The following is a 14,031-nucleotide window of genomic DNA, read 5'->3' as shown; positions in this document are numbered from 1 at the left end:
TAAAATCGCCAACCAGGTAGACTGCTATGCTTTCGTATAACACAAATATTCATCTGAATCTGTTTTATAAAATACTTGCTTAAATACATGCATATTAGAAATAATAATTCATATGCCAGCATTTCATTATGAGAGTCTCTTGGAATTAAAGTTATTTACGTTATGCTGAGATGCTTACAACCCATCTATAACAAATAGACTAAAAATAAATAAAGTGAACATTTATTTAAAAACAATTGCAAGATGTTTTACATTTCTGCTCAGTATTGAGCACTGTGTTGAAAATACATTTTTCATAAAACCACATGCAAGGCTTTTTGATGGTGAAAAAATCCACTTGCAACAGCCACATGTCTAGACAAATCCTTAGAAGCTAGTACGGACCCCACACAGACATTCCAGAAGAAAAGGCATTGTTAGAGAGTAGTTTCTCTTGAAGTGAAGTAGAATATGTGTGAGGCTACTAGGCCACTTTGATAAATAAATAAAAGTCTTTCTTCTTTTCCAGCACAAAACTGGTTCAACTGGAGGGCAAGTTAAACCCAGATTCACATTTTACATAGTTTTCCTTTCCCTGTTTTTTTCTTAAGTGATCCCTTGGCTTATACAAAGATGCGATTTTGGGTGTTTGTTTGTTTGGGTTTTTTTAAGTTGGTTGGTTGGTTGTTTTAGGAAGAAGAACCGTTTCACTTTGGATTATCTGAATTTTACCTTCCTGGCTTTTCAGCACGTCTCTGTGAAACTCCTTTCCAATAACAGAGCCCAGTGTCCCAGGATTATCAATGTACAAGTCTATACTCCTTTAACTATGGGTGCCTTTCAAAATGGATGGCATTAAACCAGTACATAAGATCCTCTGAACACTCTTGAAGTAGTGCAAACCTGACTTTATAGACTAGTGTGGTCAGACATAAGCTTTATCTAAAGCACTGTTGAGCCCGTATCTGTATTTAACTACGCTCAAGCTATATCTTACCACCTCCAGGATCTATCTCAAATGCTTCAGCTGATTCTTTGGAAGACACCGTCTGCTGCCCTTAGACTAAATTTAGCCTTCTATAGCAAGCCTAAATTAGATCTAAACTAATCCATGGGCTTTTGTAAGCCTGCTCTCCTCTTGCCATGCCGTGGGGTCATAAGCCTGCCTGCCTCCCCCGTTGGCACTTGGGGCACTCCCGCCCCACACTGAAGTGCAGCTGGGTTGGCTTCGGCTGCCTGGTAGCCACAGCTTCTGATGTCAAAACTAGATAATGACTAAACCAGGATGTATATGATATGATAATAACTACATACTTATTGGTTGATTTTTAAGTAAACTGACGCAACCTGTGTGGACAATTTTCACTTGCTATGTTTATTATATTTTGAAGTAAGCTTGCCTCTCTATTTCCTGTTTATTCTATGTTTACTGCGTGGAATTAACCAAACCTTAGTTAGCTGAATTTCTTTTCACCTCTAAAAAGAAATTCTATATGATAGTAAAACTCTGAAAGTAATAGTTTCACTGGAATAGGTAAAACTACAGTTCTGTATAACTTCTGGGCACATTCTTTCATACCTAAGCTTTCCAAGGTAAAAACTAAAGACAGAGGAGGAAAAGGCATATTTTTAAGCATTTATGCACTTTTTCTGAGCAAGAACAAAATCAATAGTACTCCATAGTCTGTTTACATTCTAAGCTTGATTTTTGTTTTAAGCTTAAACTTTATCCAATGTGTCTTTCATATGAAATGGGATAACCTGGCCTATATTGCATACCGTACCTATATAGTTGTCGAACCATTTGGTACATTCAAAGCTTTTTTTCTCCTCCTCAGAGCTACTCAATGCGTACCCTTTCCATAGCAATACAAAGTAAGCATTCTGTGATTTTGGTTTATTCCCCCGTGTAAACCAGGGTCAATCCCTGACTTGTTGAGCGTCACGGTTGATGCAGAAATACATTTGTAGCTTTACTTTGTCATTTGCAGCACTGAGTTTTGTTCTTCATAGTGTCATATCTGGGTTTTGGAATTAAAAGGGGTAGTGCTTACTTCTAGGTTACACCTCCCTACCTCATCCCCTTACACAAAAAGGTTAAGTGTCTTTTCAAATTAAGGCAGCAGTAATTAACCAGTGGCATTGTTTGTGATTTGCCAACTCTGGGTGTTAATGAGAGAGAAATTAGCACTTAGCAGCAGGAGTTCCTGATAGTCAGTGGCAAATGCTTAATGTACCAACAAGTTAATTTTGTTCTTAAGTACTGCACTTAAGTGTTTTTGAACAAAAGTATGGTACTTTTTTATGTGATCATACATATGGGCTGTGTGATATGGAGCTATAACAGGAGTAACACAATGTAGTGGAAAACAGTGCAACCTACGTGGCACAGGGCAAATCGTTTTTTTATAATAACACAGTCAAAAGCAGGATGGATGGATGTTTTCAGGCTAAAGATGCACTTGCTCCTCTAATTAACAGTATGCAGATGTTCTTGTGTATAAATTTTTTCATCAAATTTGGCATTTCTGAACATAATGTTTTAAGCACAAATTTTTACTGGAAAATTGTGCTTGAGCTGTGACAATTTGCTAGAAGGACATAGTTTAGCCTTCTAATGTGTCTTGAAAGATTAATTTTATTAAAAATTTCGATTTCAAAAAATAACAAATTACTTAAGCGTAGTGCCCAATGTATTTTATGGTGGACAGGGGATTCAGATTGCCACACGGAGCAAAATGAGCCCCTCAAAACTTGGGTTGAGCAGCTGCTGATTAGCATCAAGATTTTACCTGGCACGTGCGCTCGTAATAAGTACTTGTGTATGTTTCATAGCTTCTGCCTTGCATAAAATAGCCCATTAGAAATGTTAGGTATACTCCCTATCTTCTAAGGGGAGGTCCTTTTAAAATAACTTTGGTTAGTACATGAGTACATCCCCACCCAATTACCCCTTATATTATGTTCGACTAATGTGGGAACAGATAACGTAGTCTGTGAAATAAAAGCAAGCCCATCCTGCATCAGCAGTTACTGCCTCTCATCAGAGTTAGTGGGCATCAGTCCTTGGCTTCGCTTGCCGTTTGCTCTTGCTCCTGCTAGGCTGGCTGCCCTCTGTGGTCCGGTGGGGTTGTGCCCCGTGTGAATTTAAGCAAAAGGAAACGGAGAGAAGCCCTTTGAGACAGTAGAGGCTGAAGCTGTTGGGCAGCAAGAGGAAACTTGGGAATTGGATGTAGGCGGCATCGTCCTTCTGCATGAGCCACTTTTCAGTCTGTGCTTTATTCACTGCTAAGTAGGTTTGAATATGTTGGCTAGTATAGCTGGGTTTGTCAGAGTTTTAGCATTTCCACTTTCAAATGTCATCTTTCAGTTGCAAAAAAGCACATTTGCCAGCGTTGCCTCAGCTATGCTGAGGGGTAATTTACTCTGCCACTAAACTGCAACCACTTCTAGGCTGAAGAGTTGTAGCCATAAACTGAAATGTTACAATGCTGTGCAGCAGTCTGGGGCAAAAGACTACCGTATCTAATTGAAACTGCAGGAGGAAGCCACAGGGGTTTCTTCTTCCTTTGATGCCTGTTCCATTACATGAGCACATCAAATAGAGTTTTCCCTCCATTGTTGGAAAGAAACCACCCTAATGAAGCTGGTCTGGTACTACCCATGGTTTTGAGTGCTTGTATTGTCTGCTACGTGGACATTTAGGTTACCGTGCACCACCCCCCCAACACATTTTCATTATAATTAAACATTTAAAAAAATAGGCTACCATATTGGTAAAGTCCTGAGTGTGGCTCTGCATGCAAACCATTACATGACATTCTATTGAACTTTTTCTTGTACAGACGGTATCTAACAGCTCATCCTGCACTGTTGTTTTTGGCAAGTTCACTACAGCATATAATAAATCAAGGAAAGAAAAAGCTTTTTGGCCTAATGTTGTACAGACTGCTGTAATGTTAGACTACAGAAAGCAGTTCTGTTTTTAGACATCCTTTTACTAACCCAACATTCATAATTTATGATTTCACTGTAAAATTCCTGCAACACTACACCAAAAGTAGTGCTGCCCTTTAATTAAGTGCTCTCAGTAGGAAAAACGTGAAACTGATGTGCAAAACATATCGCAGTACACAGTGATTGATAGTGATTACTTCTTTATGAACCCAGCCTGAAGGTCTGAACTTCCTGATGGGTAAAATAGTCCATGGGGCTACTTCCTGAGATTGCCTAGTGGGGATCAGTCAGAGTTAGCAATATCTGAGGAATTCCTGAGGCACATTTCACAGACACTGCAGCAGTAACTCTATTTCTTTCTGAATTGTGCTTTACGTTAATAGTTACCTGAGTAAGAGCTCATTGTTATTTTTTAAAGATTATATTTTAAAGATTTGTCGTTATTTTCATGATGCTGTAATTTGCATGAACTGGAGCTTGCGTAAACCCATGTATTTTTAGTGCCTGCACACCCAAATCGGGAAAAGCAGAGTGCATGGCAAGAGACTTCTGTGTGTATCAAAGTTACTAGATGTTATTTAATATTTCAGGCATAGGGTCTATTTTAATGATATATGCAGAGTACTTAAAGGAAGAAACAAAGCTGATGTGGATTGTTTGAGTCTCTAAATAGCATTTTTAGTCATGGAATCAAGTGTTAATGACATATGTCAATTCAATGTTGATTAAAATCTGAAAATTAAATGGAGGTCAAATACTCTCCCCAATTTTGCAGATTTAATTTTGCAAATTAACAGATTTACTTGTGTTGGAGTCACAGAGGTAGGAAATAAAAGTTCACCTAGCACAGTCACGTGAGTTCGTTTTCTTTTTTGCGTGATAGATTTGGCCCTGGATTGGTCATCTACTGGTACGGATTTATTGAAGAGCTGGACTGCCATCGTGAACGCGGTATCCTGCTGAAAGACTGCTTTCCTACTGACATCGTGACTCTGCGACACAGCATGGCTCAGTGCTGATGTTGGGAGGAAGAGGTAAATCCGGAAGCAATTTTACTTTCCTGCAGTGTAAACTGATGGCAGCATCTGCCCTGAACTTCAGCTGAACTCCTGCTGCCCGCCCTTACGCTACTGCCTCCTTACACAAACATATCAAGAGTTTCTGTTTTGCTTCAGACCTCTGTTGTGATCAGCCAAAAACGACAGACACAACCCACTCATTATCAGCATTTCTGTCTCTGTCAAACAGCTAGTTTCTAGATACTCATAATCTTTCTTCCTTCCGGATGGCTGCTTCTAACATTCTAAACAAAGACAAAAATGCACAACAAAAGGTGCAACTTTCAGTTCTTACCCCTGTTACGGAATCACTGTTAAAAATAAGTAGCTTTTTATGATTTCACTCACAAGTTTACTCAGTGCTAGTGATCTGACTGAAACACCTACAGTGATGTGGAAAATTGGTAAAGACTCTTATTCTGGGACTTAAAAACAATATAATGCACAGCTCCTAAAGCACAAGTGGTAAGACAGGATCACGTAAGTTCTGGCTGTTACAGTAAATAGCCAGGTTTGAGGACGATAATTTGTATATGTGTTTCATCACTATCTGATTGCTAAAATCAACAACGGCATCCCAAGTAATCAACTGAAAAATATCTAAGTTAGGGGATTTTTAGAGAAGAGGCGAAAGTGAAGAGCAAGGGTTTATTTTATGGATATGAGCCTGTGAAGTTTGAAGCTAGTTTTGTGGGGGTTTTAATAAGCATTTTAATGACTTAAAAATAACTTGTGTTTTGTCTTTTCCTCCCCGCTCCCTCCCCAGAACCTAGACCTAGGAAGTCTCTTAACTGACTTTAAGGAAGGAATCGGTCTTGACCCCTGTAGGTACTGTAACATACCATTTTCTGGCATACTGAAGTCCAAAAGAACAATGTGTGGGAGCTCTCTATGTGGGTTACTTCTGAAGAAGATTACCATCCTGGTGTTCAAGAAGGGGAGTGAATAAAAGGTAAAACAGTGCTTCATACTGGATCAGTTCCACAAGACAAACGAAGCACACAAATAGGCATGTTCCCTGCATACTTGCGTATTCTTGCAAGAGCATTGTTGTTCTCTTGTTGGAACCACCAAAATCAGAGGTACCTTGGGGTGGCTGTTAGCCCTCCTTGAAGTTCTGAGGAGTTCAGAACTCATTTTGTTTCCATCCTCATGGCCTCTCAGAGGGGCAGTATGGGGGCTTAGATTTGTGCTTGCAGTTAGAGATTTCTTTAAAATAGCAGCTTATTGGGCTTGGCACACTTTAATACTCTTTTCTTTGCTAACTTGCATTCAGGAAAGAACAAACTATTTTTAAAAGTCAATGAGAGCCATGCGTGTATGCTCACTGCGTTCAGATTTTTGGAGAAGCAGAGGTTCGGATTCTGTTGTAGAATTAAAGGTGTGATAACAGTTGCCCTCAAGCACAAGTTGATAACCTCTTCCCTAAGGAAATGGTCTTTAAAACATTGTGATGCATATTCATCATCTTCTTTCAGTTGAGGTGATACTTTTTGTGCCTGTATGATTTCAAAAATCACATGCAGACTTTTTACAGTCTTGCCTTGAGTTAAAAGGGTATTAATCCTATTCAGGTTTTTTTCAGCTATAGTTTTCAGATGCATACAGTCAGTGTTATGTTAAATTTTTAGTTCTCACTTTAAAACTTTTTGATATGTTTCAGACAGGAGTTTATCACTTTGACTAATCTTTAATTTTCAGGAAAAAATATCCTTAGTCTTCCTGGTACTCTGTCCCTTGCTGCAGAGATAAGCTAGTATAGCTCCACTGCAGTGAGTTATTGTTGCACAGAGATTATTTTCCTGGGTTTTAATGTGTTATGGTGGAAAGATTTATTTTTAAAAGACTATTCAAACACCTGTAACTCATTTATGTTTAACTATTTAAGGTATTGTGCTTGGCTTATTTTACCTAACCGGCTTTCAGGATCTGACCATAAAGGTACACAGAAGGAATCTGTGAGGTATTCCTGCCTGATGCTACACAGAAGCTGCATTTAGGGTGTTGCTGCCTCTGGGACTTTTCACTGGGGTTTAGGTTAGTGGAATGTATAAAATCCAGAAGAAAATAAAAAAGAAAAAACAACTGAACATTATCCTAGTAGAAAATTCAGAAGTAACGGTTGTCTAAGTGAAATGGGTTTTAAGGGGAAACTGATTTTGTTTCAGCTAGTGCATATGCTTTCTGTTGTATGAAATCACTTAAATCAGCTTTTACATGATGCACTGATGTTGCTTTTTCTTTCTGAATAAATTAAATTTATCTGCACAGATGTTGAAAATTCTGCTCAACCTCCATCAAAGCTTTGCTTTATTTGTTTTTACATTAAACAAATTTATGCAGGCACACACAGATAAATCAGGTTAGGCTTGTATTTGTTTATTTATTCCTCTACCTAATGCTGTGACATAACAGGTTGGAAAGCAGTACAGCTGTCTTTAATCAAAGCTTTGACCTCATCTTTATATATTGCCCCCTTTAAGAATCTTTGTATTAGAATGAGGATGAAATAAGCCACAACAGTGTACATACTGTTCCAATTTCATTACATGCTATTGAACAAGCTTTGCCATCACAAAAAATTACACTGTGTTGCTGTTTTAAATGCTGAAAGCAGAACATTAAAAAATTAATATTACTTTGTTATTCCTACTTGTGTCTTGCAAAAAAACAGTCATTTGTGTATTTTCTCTGTTTATCAGCTGTAAACATCAACTTTAATATTAAAGAGGAGAGACTACTGTTTGTTTGTGAGTTGTTTGTTGTTTTTGTTGAACAACACTGTAGTCATTAGAACCTTAACATTAAAGCCAAATCCAGTTTTATGGAGTATTCTGTAGAGTGTGCTAATGAATTATGCCAAGCCAGAAAACAGAAGTGTGCATAAAACTGAATGATGTTCTCACTGGCATATATAGACTTGCCAAGCATCTGCTCTTCCAAGCACTGTAATAAGGCCTGATCTGAGCTTTAGGAATTGATGTAATTGTGTTGAACAGGGAAGTAAAACTTCCTTGTATAGACGGACCAACACAGTGGTGGGTCACACTCTAGTATAAAAAGAAAATATTTTTTTATCATTCTGGCATTCTGGGGATGCATTATTAGTATGAGTTTAATAATCTTTCCCTAAAGCCTGCTCAGAGCAGAATAAAACTTCTGATCGAAAGCTGAAGAAAAAGGACCAAATTTCTTACAGTGCTTACCTCATTACTATTTTATCACATTAATAGTACTGATAGTTCATTAATAATTTTCATCCTGTTTTGATATGTTTGCTCAAAAAGTCATTCACTCCTGGTATTTGCTTTTGGATTTCTCCACCATCTAGACTGCTAGAGAAGACTGTTCATGGCTCTTCTCATTTGCCTTTATTTCCGTTAGCCTTTAAATCCTCCCCCCCCCCTTTTAATTTCCCGTCTTTTTTAACCATTTCACATTTATTTATTCAGTATTCTCCCATTTGCCCTTGTTTCCCTTTGAAACGCCTGTGCTATGTTTTCTACTGCCTGCTTCTGTTTCTGATACTACATCTGAATGTTTCCAGTTCTGTATGCACTTGGGCTGACCCACCATCCCAACCCGTTTTGCTCTTACTCCAATTTAAATACCGGCTTTAGGAGCCCTGCAGACTGTCCTCAGATTTCCCCACCGCGTTGTAATGGCGAAGCAGTGTGCTGCTCTCCTTCGTTCTCTTGGTTTGCAGTCTAGGTCATTTCTGCAGGCTGGGCGCACTCACAGAGCAGAGCAGTAGTGCAGTCTAATCACTCCCACATTGAGAGTAGGGTTGACCAAGTTAAGAGTACACCTGTGCTACTAGAAAGTAGGCACAGCCAATATGAGGAATTCAGCCATTACAGTGGTCTTTTCTCACGCCTTGCTTGTGCAGCATTTCTGTAAGAAGGTTGGTTGAAGGCAAAGGTTTAGCTTTCCTCCTGTGCCAAAATCTACTTGGCTCAGAAGGGAGAGGATGGCTAGCTCCCTGGTTCCAAACCACAGTCATCCTAGCAAGAGCTTGTACATACTACAGGTTGTTCTTATTTACCAGAGTTGATGACGACTCCTTGAGGGTCAACAAAAAGTATGCAGAATTGAACTCAGTTTTTCCTTTTACTTCAGCTGAAGCAGTCAGGCTGTTTAGGTGGCTTTTGAAGGGATCATCTGCAGTTAAATGGTGAATACAGAGCAAGAATAACACTTGTTAGAAACATGCATTTGTTATTTTTAAGGATGAGATTATAATTACCTTAAGACAAATGCTACCCAAATATTAATTTAATATTAGGGAATAAAATAGGAGGCTGCCTGCAGAAACAAAACAAAAAAAATCCTCCTATCACGTTGTTCTAAATCACAAAAGACCATTTGTTGTGAATTTGGGGGTTATTCAGAAATAACCATTTTATTATGTTGACAAAAGAAGAAACCTCAAGGGCTTGCTCTTCACAGCAGTATGATAGGAACCTAAAGCGTGCCCATTGAAAAATGAACTAGCTAACAATGGGGGCTTGGCAGCAGCTTCACCATTTATAGAGAAACTGTCTATCTAGTACGAGCTGTATAAAATAGATCTCACTTAGGTTAGGGAAAGGTCACAAGTTAGACAAAGTTTGGATAGTCTAAATGCGTTACTAAAAACTAACTCTCCTGTGTATAGTAAATATTAATTGAACCTGTATTATTAAGAACATGCCAGGATTCAAAAGATTAAATAAGGAAGATGTAATTATGAGCTAAATAATAAACAGAGCAGTTTTAGTTCCCCTTGTGTTTTTCACTTTCCTGCTATTGTTTCATATATGGCTGTTATACAAAGAGCAGCTTAGGTCAGCTACTATAAATTATGGGTTTCGTACAATAGTAATCTACCAAAATTATTTCAGAGCTGGATCAAAGAGCTTCAAAAGACTTCTCAAAAACTTTTCCACATAATAAAAAGACTTCATTTTGATGCCCTATTTTTATAAGGATTTCTTGATTTAGAGTTGCATCTTACAATATTCAGCTACTTGCATTCATATTATGTTATTGGAACACACAAGGTTTGCATAATTCATTTACAGCCTCAAATAAGCATGAAGTGGTAATATTAAAAAAAAAAAAAACTTTTCTGCTCCATTTTTCAGGCTATATTTTTAAGCTTGTGTAAGTGAAAAGATTTTTGTTTGTGGGGTTTTTATTTAAGAAAAGCAGCAAGATTTCAGGTGAAATTTTATCTGACTTTCTTCCCTTTACAAACATATAAATTACAGTGGTAACAATCATCCACAATGATAACAATAATTTTGCTTAGTAGCTTTTATCTGGCATCTTGTCCCTGTGTGCGATGTTAGTCTGCCCTCACTCCTGGATGTGCTTTCACCTAACGTGAACAATCCCACATCATCTGCACGGATCCATAGATGTGGCACTGCAATGTCAAAACAAAATGAAATGTCAATGCAAGCGTGTGGAGGCAAAGTAACAATATTGAAACCATGTCAGCGCGCATCTGCAGAGACCACGTTACTCTGTCAGTGTGATTTTAGGAAGATCACTTTGAAATGTATAAATGAAATGAAACTAAGTCAATTAGGTAATAACAGTTGTGGTTCAGGGATTAATTGAGGGCCTAAGGTGAAGCCAGTGACCATTAACCCCAGCTAGTTATTAATTCTCAGGGAGATATCCTTGGCTAAGGTTATTCTCATTATTAGAGAGTTGGGGTTGGGTTTTTTTCTCCTTTGTTGTGTAAATACTTTTCGCTGTTGCCTCTCAACAGTGATAGCACAAAGCGCAGTGTTGAAGGGCAGTACAAAGCATATTAGTGCCAAGTTAAGTTTTCATAGAAACTGAATCCACCTAATGCCAGGCAAAGGCGCTTTTTTAAATAGGTATTTAACAGATTTATCTTGATGTCCGGCTGACTTGTCTATAAACAGACAGAATTGCTATAATGTATTTACCTCTGAGAACCTGACGAATTAAAATAATATGAACATGGAAAAGTATCCATTCACGGAGCAACTACTGTTTGCATGGCCCAAGTATTCATGTTTAACATAAAGCAGACATGTAAAATGGTCAAACAGTAACAATATTAAATAATTATTTTTGAAAGTACCTAAACAAGCACCAAGTCAAGCTTACAAACTTTATGCAAATTCATGTTTCCAGAGTATAGGACTGTAGCATTAGGACACAAACATACAATATATTTTTCATCTAATACTATCAACAAGGGGTTTTTGCCAAGACCAATGTCTCTTTGTCCCAACGTGCTGTACAAACACATACAAAGTCTCTCTGTGTCTCTGTCCTAAGAAGAGATGACATAGGAGACTAGGTCAAAGGAATACAACTTTTTTCATATATTTATCTATATAAATACATGTACATTTATGTATAAACATACATATATAATATGCACATATTATTTCTGCTTTTAATAAATATCAGCTACCCTTTCTCTTACAGAAATTCTTGTTACATGTTTGCTCTTTATAGGTATGTTGGTAGGGGTCTTCAGGAAAGGATGGTAACTCAGCACTTACCCCTGTCATACAGGATGGTATCCTGTCTTTAAGTGTTGATGAAAGCACAGAGACAGGTTGACAAGTGACAGTGATGCTGAGGGAGCATGACAAAGAAGAGGAGATGAGCTGCACCTGGAGGAGGCCAGGCCTGGCCCTGCTAGGAACCAGCAGGTTTTAGAACTTGAACTAGACATTTTGGGGCTTCTGTCTCCCATTTAAAGCGGCAGAGATGTGGTCTAACCTCACAAAGTGCCTCAGGGCTGCTAAGAACATTTCTGAAAGTGCTTTGAAACTCCCAGTATAAGAACACTGTGGAAATACAAGCTTTCTTACCAGAATACATTTCCCATTACAAATGATATACTGGACTTTTTTTTTTTTTTTTTTTTTTTTTGCTTTTCCATAATGAGCATTCACACCACACTCCATTTTGTATTCTGTCTCAGCAATGACAGCTCCATAATAAGTGGAAAAACATAAAAATTAGTTTAATCAGTTTGTTTCCATACACACTTTAAGCAGCCTCATTTTAGTGTATTTGGCATTGCATTACATATAAATGATGAAATACATTTAAAAAAAAATAGTCGGGCTATATCTCATGAAAAAAAAAGTGTAGGCACAGTTGGGTCTCAACGCATACAGTTTCATCCTTCTGAGGCAAGACTGTCTATACAGATCAGCTTAAATGTGTGTCTAATCTATTCTTAAAAACTCCAACGATGGAGATGCTGAAAAAGATTATGGGAATCCATTCTGCTACCCATCTTTATTTAGTTAGAGATTTTCCAATGTCTTACCTAAATCTTTTCTTGCTATAATAAGCCTGTTTCATCTCATCCAATTATAAATGAATACAGAAAATAAATCTGGTGGCCACCTTCTTTTTCTGACATTTTCCATATTTGAACACTGTTTTCCTCAACTAAACACTACAAACTCTTCCAACATTTTTTGTAGAAAGTTTTGAAATTTATGATCGTATTTGTTACTTTACACTTGTCTCTTCCAGTTTGTCTCTGTTATTTTGTTCTAGTTTTAGAAACAAAATATCTTATGTACAAGATTCCTGCAAATACAAAAAAGTGACAAGTCGGTAGCTTCTGTTTAGTCTGGGCCCCTTTATAATGGCCAGATCCAGATTCATCCCAAATTCATCATTTTTTCATTCTATTATTTTTTTTTCCTTCTTGCGCATAGTACTTGCTAGTGTATTTTTAGAGTTTCAGCTTGCTGACTTCAAATTATTTCTGTGATCTGTAAGTTTAGCTTCAGTTCTGATCTCATCCTTTGGAAATACTTAAATACTTGGTGTGATCCACAAAGTTTTGTACATGTGTAATCTGACTGAAATCAGTAACTTAAAACATTCAATGTTTCAAGGCAATTACATGGATGACTTTGATGGTTAGCTGACACCAATAAAATATAACAGTAAGGGGATATAGCCATCGTAGGATACGCTCATAAACCTCCTAACACCAGTCTTCAGAGTCAGTTTGTAGCTCAGTTTGTGAAATAAATATTTGCATAAAATACATAGTAGGAAAGAGTCTGCTAAGTGGAGCGTGCAACAGCAACAAGTTCCTTTGCTTAGGTGCACATTTGACATGAAGGTCCAAAGTCTCAGTTCTCACAGTTGGCTGAATTATCTTAACAATTCTGATATCACTAGCCCAGTTACTGGGCTGTACTGATGAGCTCATACTGACTTACCAAGAAGTCGGAGGCTCCAGTCAACACAGGTTTTCCTACACTTTCATTTCCCTCCAACCTTCCTGTGAAGTTTCCTGCAAGCAGCCACAGAGGGTAAGAGTTGTACGAGCTGTTTGTGTTCCAGCAACCCACAGCCCCTGGAAACTCGGCAACATTTTCTGGCTTGACAAGCAGATATGCCATAGGAACACACAATAGTGTCATAGATGGACCTTTGTCTCCCATATATCTAATCCATGCTGTACTAAGGTTGAAATAATCCTGTCCATTAATGCTATGCATAACTGGTTTATGTCCCTTGCCCCAAGACAGATAACTTACTCAAAGCTAATGCTAACTAGAGTCAAAGAAGAAAATGAAGTATCTTAACATCTGAGCAACAATGGGGAGTTTTAATTATGTCCCAGATGAGATAGGTGTTAGACTCTTCAATGTTACTTTTCGAGCTATTTGGAGGGAAACTGTTATCATTTGTTGCAGCTAGCCTTTAGTGTGTAATGCACAGTGTCCCTATCTGCATTTTACAAGCTGCACACCTTTCTTCTTCATTCTTCAGTTACTCAGGCACAATAACTTATTTACAGAAAGTGATCAGTTTGCAAGAGCTCTGCCATGAAGGCTCAGAAAGCAGACTCGGATTTTTCTCATGCTTCCTCATCTCTGCCCCAGACATGCTAGAGTCTATGAGTCTGATTCTGGTTTCACTCTTACCCTACCCTACATCATTACATTGCAGGGTTAAATCAGAGGCAGTGATCTACTGGCATCTGTGGTCAGCAGAATCACGCTGATGGCTGAATATTTAC

General features: G+C 38.0%; 2 protein-coding genes across 10 annotated transcripts in view; one reads left to right on the top strand and one right to left on the bottom strand.

Annotated features, from left to right (window-relative positions):
* CDIN1 (CDAN1 interacting nuclease 1) overlaps positions 1–14,031 on the top strand; it is a 146,193-nt gene that overhangs the window by 120,678 nt on the left and 11,484 nt on the right. For 3 of the 9 annotated variants that reach the window (XM_055716916.1, XM_055716912.1, XM_027812538.2), the window contains one exon: positions 4,820–7,739. In XM_055716916.1, the coding sequence (XP_055572891.1) occupies positions 4,820–4,955 (136 nt within the window). In that variant the 3' untranslated portion in view covers positions 4,956–7,739. Of the gene's footprint in view, positions 1–4,819; positions 7,740–14,031 lie in introns of those variants that run through there. The other 6 variants (XR_008733273.1, XR_008733272.1, XR_008733274.1 and 3 more) reach the window with 5 other exon arrangements.
* The window catches only part of LOC114017262 (translation initiation factor IF-2-like), a 46,876-nt gene continuing 41,219 nt past the window's right edge, over positions 8,375–14,031 (bottom strand). The window contains exon 3 of the mRNA XM_055716918.1: positions 8,375–9,155. Within this exon, the coding sequence (XP_055572893.1) occupies positions 9,019–9,155 (137 nt within the window). The 3' untranslated portion in view covers positions 8,375–9,018. The remainder of the gene's footprint in view (positions 9,156–14,031) is intronic.

Source organism: Falco cherrug, chromosome 7 (assembly GCF_023634085.1).
Source record: "Falco cherrug isolate bFalChe1 chromosome 7, bFalChe1.pri, whole genome shotgun sequence".
In the NCBI taxonomy this organism is placed as follows: Eukaryota; Metazoa; Chordata; class Aves; order Falconiformes; family Falconidae; genus Falco; species Falco cherrug.
The sequence above is the reverse complement of the archived record's forward strand: the minus strand, read 5'-3'. Positions and strand labels throughout refer to the sequence as shown.